Genomic DNA, 6,970 nt, shown 5'->3' with positions numbered 1-6,970 from the left:
GGGCGCGGCGGAGAGGTGCCACTCTCCGGAGGAGAAGGGTGAGGGGTGCGGCCTAGTGAACCGCGGGCTGCTCCGCGATGCCTCCTCTGCCGGCACGGTGTATTTTGCTGCCCGGGCGACGGCTCCATTTCTATTCGCCTTTGGGTCACCACCTCTCTGGGGGACGCTGGTGCTTCGTGGCCCACGTTCCCCTTGTAAACCAGTGCAGTTTGTTTCCCTGCCAACACAGCTCGTCCCACACTCTGAATCCGCGATCTTCCAGGAGTCCTGCTTGCTATCGTGCTTCCTGGAAAAAGGATAACCTGGTCCCTGGTACTGCATAGCCTTCAGTGCCATAAAGTCAGGCATCTTGCAAAGTTAGACATTATCCTGATATTATCCCTGTAAAAATGAGGTAACGCTGTTATTCTCACCTCATATCCAAAGAGCCAAAGGATGGGAAAAGTCATTTCAGTAACATCACACTCAAGTGTTAAAATAAAAAAACAACAACAAACCTTGTCTTCAGTGTGTTTTCTAATTGCGCGTTCGGGAGTGCTTTTCTGGGGGTATTTAAGTCATGTTTTCACTTTTCTCTGCAGCCTGGACAGCCTGGCCCAAACACCTTTGTGCCAATGGAAGACAAAACTCTCAGTACATTGCCGCCTCTATGTCTGAGACTAACAAAATAAATGTTATCTAATCTGCAATTAAGTTATAGAATCTGTCTGTGCCTAATTAAAAAAGTTGAATGGAGACTTTCCAGAGCCCATGAGAAGCTGTTGGTCACTAACAATGAACTCAAAAAGCTGCAACGTTACAGCAGAGTGCTGGCAAATAGTATCCTTTGAAATATCCATTATGACACAGAAATACAATATTTTGTATTGGCAAAAACAGCTTTCAAAATGAGGCTCACAAAATCTGTAATGTACAATTTCCTTGATTAATGTGGAACACCTCTGGTTGCAGCCTAGTTTTAAATCCAGCCTAATAAAAGTTATGGACAAGGAATTGGAATTGTGGATGGGACAGGTGGAACAAGGCTAAACAGCATCAAAATTACTGGGGGTGTTGTAGATACTCTGTAGCTACCATACACTTTACCTACCTTTGTGTTTTCTCTTCTCATTTGTCCGGCCTCTCATAAATCAAAATGGAGCCTGTCCCACTTAATGACCAGCATACATAGACTTTGGCTTCTTGAGCATTAGCATTAGTCACTGAGTCATTCAGCAGGACCAACCTGATCTGAATTGAAATGCCAAGCCAAAATTACACTTGGACTAAATTAGGTCAGGGCAAAAAATACAAAATTGACAATATTCATGCTCTTATGTTGCTATTATGCCAACTATAAGAAAATAGATATCTGTTAGCTCAGCAGTATAAACTTAATTCTTCAGCTCAGGCCTTTGTTTTAAACAAATTCAAACTGCAGAGTGAAATTCTATTGGATCAGTACTTTGCATCATAGAACTCCATCACTTTTGGTTTGGCACCAGAAGTTTTAAAACAGGATATATCAAAACAAGGTCATCACATGTGAAGATCAGCATGGAAACAGGTTCTCACCACTACTTTTCATATTAATTAAGAATGTTTCCATTCTTTTTAATTTATAAATTAGCATGTTACTAGCCCTTGATTTTCTCAACTATCTGCTCTGTTCTTACTGTTCCACTGAGACCACCCCTACTAAGATCTGTAACTGTGGATTGAAATTGCAAAACTCCTACCATTTATAATGATATTTCTGTTTAAAATGGTACTGTTAAAACCTTGCCATGTTTTCTGTTGATTTTTATTCTCTTTTCTTCTCTTAGCTACGTTACTTCTTCAGTGAATCTGAAGTTCCTCACCTGTTTTAGAAAGGCTTGAAGGTTTTAAGCAAAACATTGTTCTTGCAGGCTTGTGCCTTTACCCTCTTTTTTCCTTAGTGCAAATACTACAGTCCCATTCTGTTCTAAAGATTTGAGAAACCATTGTTTTCACAGTAACTTAGAAAAGCTTTTAATCCAAAACAAATGTCCCACAGGAGTCCCTTAACGTATTTCAAGTGCGTTTTTTTTTTCTGACATTTTTTATTTTTTTGGAACCATAATATACTCTTGTCAAGTTTATTAGATCACTACCTGTATTGTAGTTGTGGTCTAAGGATGTAAGGATGAGATTATGCTCTGCAGATGCTTCAAAAACCAGGAAGTCCCATTCCTCTTGGATTTCTCACACCCCTCTACCTTTAGGTTATGTCTCTTGTTCTACCTGTGGTAGTAATCTGATTGTACAGTAAACAGATTCAACTCAACAACTAACCTTTTTCTTTAATTAAAAAAAAAAAATCCTGATTTTCTGTCAAGTTATGGAGTTAAGTCAGCTCAAGACAGGATTAAAGTAGTAATTGGAGCAAGGTGAGATCACTAGCAAAGGGAGTGCAACCTTCTGCCTTAGCAGCAAAGCTAGATGGAGTACAGAATTTCAGGAAAGACAAGACTTGTAGGGGGAGGCAATATCTATTATTATAGAAGCTGATATGTCTGCAAAAAAAAAGAAGGCAAACTGTATCCAAAACTCACAGAATATAGCTGAAATAGCAACTACTCAGAAAATACTGTATCTTTCTGCAATTTTTGATTACTAATGTATAGAAACTGTTGATCATGGCCTGAACCTCTGATTGACCACCTGAGGCAAGCAATGAGTCAGCTGTAGGAGAACAGGTGAAGGCAATTCACCTGTGCTACTTGGAAGAGATGGAGCCTGGCTGCATTTCTCCTAGACCCCAATTAAGGGCTGACTGCCACTGAGGGCTCTCTCTCTGGAGGTTGCTCCTTATGGAGTTTACTGTGAGTGTACAACACTGGTGAGCATTTTCATTTATTTTGATTATCTTTCCGCTGTGATAATCTTACTAAGCCTAACATCTGTGTACTTACTGATCTTATATCTGTATACTTATTGACTGTACAACTGAATTGAAGTAAACCCTCAACTTTCTTTCCCTTAATCTCGTAATTTCCCATCAGTGGTGGTAATCCTGTTATTACTGGCAGTGCTTTACTTGAGGTGACGCTTAAACTTTTTGAATGTGTCTTGCTTACAGATTGTGAGCAAGTATTCTCTGTGCTTTTTTTTTTTTCTTTCCTTCATTAAATTATCCCTAATATACTTTATTTTGAAAATTAATTTTTCCTCTGTTCATTATGTAGTGCTTGTTGGAGGAAAAAAAAAATAAACAACCTACCACATTTAATCTCTTTCCATAATGGCCTGGGATATCATCAGTTATGTTTTGTTTGCTACAGCAATCGCCAAGGAAAAGGAAGCATTTGGTTGCCCTTAGCTATGTCTGCAATACTGTGGTTATTTATTATTCCAAGTAGACAGAGGTGATGATAACTGTTGGCAAATGCTGGCTTGCTATTAACCACTAAATCCAGCAGGCATAGAGTCACCTTTATACACCAAGTACTTCTTACATACCTGCAGGTTGTACTATTACATTCTTGCCTCTGTTGGTTCTAACTTGGTTAGACCAAGCTCTGCTTGTGACAAATACAGACATGTGTCTTGTTTGATGTGTTAGATACAACAAAATGGACACTGTTGCAATCAGGGGTTAGAGATCTTCACCATCAGTGATTCTACAGGATAAACTATGGTTTTTAGATTTGGTTGAGAAATTCAGAGAAAAATTCTATTTTCATTTTACTTTACCTAGTTGTTCTTTTAAGTAGTTGTGAGTATTACAAGAATGCTTTGGCAGAACCCCAAATGTTAGTTGGCTTGTTTGCAAACTTCTTATGAAAAACTTTTTGGAAATACATAAAAGGAGACTGCTTTAAAAGTTGTTTATTTAGAAGTCTCTGGTTTTGGTTTTCAATAAATCCCAAGTTAAGCCTGAATTAGATAGTGAAATTTAATATGCTAAAACCTGAAATATCATATGCAATTCTGCAGGAAAAAAAGATAGCAAGGCCCTGAAGAGTTTCATGCTCAACTTTTCCATATTTTGTTTGCCTTCAGTGAAGAAAAAATAACTACATTCATACAGTGACCTTATTCCTCCTCTGCTGTTCTAGTCTACAGTTGTAGGTGAAACACTGGCTGTGAAATAGTCTCATTGCTAAATTTTTCAAAGCAGTATATGCTGCACAGAAACATGTAAAATATATTGTGCCACTTCCCTTTATTCTGTCACTACAGACCCTGTGAGTCTGTCCCCTTCTTTCTTGTAGGTTCCTTTTAGATACTGAAAAGTTGCTATCAGATCACTTCAGAGCCTTCTCTTCTCCATGATGAACAGCCCCAGCTCTCTCAGCCCATCCTCATAGGGAAGGTATTCCATCCTCTAGATGATTTTTGTGGCCCTACTTTGGATGCTCTCCAATAGATCCATGTCTCTCCAGTACTGAGGACTCCACATCTGGACGCAGTACTTCCAGGTAAGATCTCACCAGCACAGAGTAGAGTAGCAGGATCACCTCCCTCACTCTGCTGGCCACGCTTCTTTTGATGCAGCTCAGGATAGGGTTGGCTTTCTGGACTGCAAGGGCACATTACTCTGCATTAATAAGCATAGAAGCTTCCAAGCAGTAAGCTACTAATAAAAATAGAAATAAAAGTTTTCCTTCCATTTCATGTTATACTTCAATAAATATTCTAATAGATATTATAATGGACGAAGAATCTAAACACACAGATCTGGGGGGAAAAACTAGTAGGGAAAACAGTAGCTGAACTACTTTGTTACTAACACATCAGTGCTTATGGCTGAAAACTAGGAAATGGTATTCCAAGATGAAGGTGATTATGTCTAGCCAGATAGATGGGGACTTGCACTGTTGTGTGAACAACACATGAAAGAGAAGCTGTCTGATGCTTAAGCATTTGAATGGTTCAGGAATTAAACTTCCTTAACATTAATACTTTGAAGAATTTCCTTCACTCCCAATTCTTATCACCTTAGATTTTACAGCACATTAACTCTAGAAAAGTCTGAATTTTATTGGCTGCATAATGGCACCTGAAACAAGAGATTCTACTTCTTTTCCCTTGCAAATACCTGAAATTGAGGCAGAAAACTCTGAAGGGGAAAAAGTAAAAAGGGGAAAGGCTAATATGTTTGTTAAAATAAAAAAGCAACACTGGCCAGTGATAAGCAGACTTGAGCAGCACACGAACATGAGACTGTAGCTCAGTGTCCTACAGCACCATGCCAGCCTGTGGGCAATAGTTAGAAAATGAGAAAGGAAAAAAGAAGAAAAATGAGAGGATGAGAAACATGTTTAGGCTCAGAGGTATATCTGCACTCAGATGGTGGAGCAGGAGTTACAGACCTGTTGATGGCAACTAGTACCATGTTGCTCTTGAGACAGAAGCTAGATTCTTGTTACCAAGTAACCGAGATGCATGTACACTCTATATAATATAAAGACGTGGCACAGCCAGTACCACACAGATGTGAAAAAAGCAGCAAGGGGATAGAAGCTGTAATGTGTCTTAACCATGGTGCTCCTTGTGAACTCATACCTTTCAGCAGGTGGAGCCACAGCAGAGGTTATAGCATGCCTGTCTGATCTCAGAGCTACTGCTCCTGTCATTAGAGAAGTGATCTTTGTGCCACCCTCAGTTACAATAAAAACATTGTCTGAGAAATCTGCAGTAAGGCTCATAGGGGGTCTTTTATCCTACTGCATTTTATCAGCAGTATTACTTTTACTTCTGGTAAGTAACCACAAGTCATAAAACGTGAAGCAGTAGGAAGCATAATAAATAGCAATTAATACATCATCACAGGTTTTCCAAGGAGGATGGAAACAAGGAAAAATGCATTTTGATGTCAACAGCAAAATTTCTGGATCCTGCTTTTGGATACTTCATCATCCTGACACCTGCTTACTTTCATAGGCATTTTAACAGCAAAATTATCCAGTGAAAACTCTTTACTCAAGCAGACCTCACAGACTTTTCACATTTTTGTTGGTTTTGAAACTGCTGGATTTTGTCTTGATAAACACAGCAAAATAAATGCATCCCATGTTCTGCTTTGCACTTCCCTGAAACATCTTCAATTGAGGTTTAAGTATTTAATTTAGACTTCATAAAACTGTTAAAATATATAAAATAAATAGCAACTATACACAAACATATTTGCAGAGTACTGTGGCTATGCAATAAGTTCATATCAAATTCACAATTATGAATCTATTATATAACTTCTAATCCTTTGTGAATTAATAATCAGTATTCAAATAACATACATTAACTGTCCTATTAAATCTAAATTAATTGTGGTTCAGGGAATATCAGTTTAAAAGGTTACCTATTTTCCCAGCAGGTCTGATCTTTATTTCATATTTTTTCATTAAAATTAGTGTTAAAGACTGAGTAAATGTGTTACATTTAGAATAGTTACTTACTGCTGTGAATCATGGTCTGCCAGTCTTCTTTGCTATCAGCAATACTTAAGATTCTCTCATATTTTCTTCCATTGTCACTAGCAGTACCTAGAGATAACAAAATATCACGTATTTATTTAGGAAAGTTAGTTCCTTTTGACTGAAGGAACTGACATTCATCAGATTGCTCAGTACTTGAGTCAAAATTTTACTGTGAGATGTGCATATTGTGAATTTAAGAAATGACCATCTCTCAGAATGAAGTGTAAGACTGAAAATTTACAGAATCATTTTCCCCTCTAAATGAATCAAGATCACCACAGAATTGATCAAATAGTAACTTTATCCCTTGCAGTATTCTGAATAACAGACTTGAGTAGATTTTGCCTTTGCTAAAAGACTGCTTAGCAATGAGCAATAACTGGTGTCAGAGTTTTGATTTGTGGACCAAGATGTTTCATTGATGGAAAGAACAAGATTCAGTGCAATTAATGTTAGTTGTTGCATCATGTGATCAAACACATACTACAAGAAACTATTGAAAACCTGTATCAACCTCAATAAATTGTATCCAATGGAAGCTCTCCTAA

The 6,970-nt window shown here is 38.0% G+C and overlaps 1 protein-coding gene across 1 annotated transcript in view; it reads right to left on the bottom strand.

Annotated features, from left to right (window-relative positions):
• Nucleotides 1-348, bottom strand: part of ADGRA3 (adhesion G protein-coupled receptor A3) — a 57,674-nt gene extending 57,326 nt beyond the window's left edge. Inside the window, 1 exon segment of the mRNA XM_010710354.3 lies at nt 10-348. Coding sequence (XP_010708656.1) covers nt 10-348 — 339 coding nt within the window.
• Nucleotides 349-6,970: the final 6,622 nt, after the last annotated feature.

This window comes from Meleagris gallopavo, chromosome 4 (genome assembly GCF_000146605.3).
Source record: "Meleagris gallopavo isolate NT-WF06-2002-E0010 breed Aviagen turkey brand Nicholas breeding stock chromosome 4, Turkey_5.1, whole genome shotgun sequence".
Lineage (NCBI taxonomy): Eukaryota > Metazoa > Chordata > Aves > Galliformes > Phasianidae > Meleagris > Meleagris gallopavo.
Note: the sequence above shows the minus strand (reverse complement) of the source record. Positions and strands in the feature narration are given on the sequence as shown.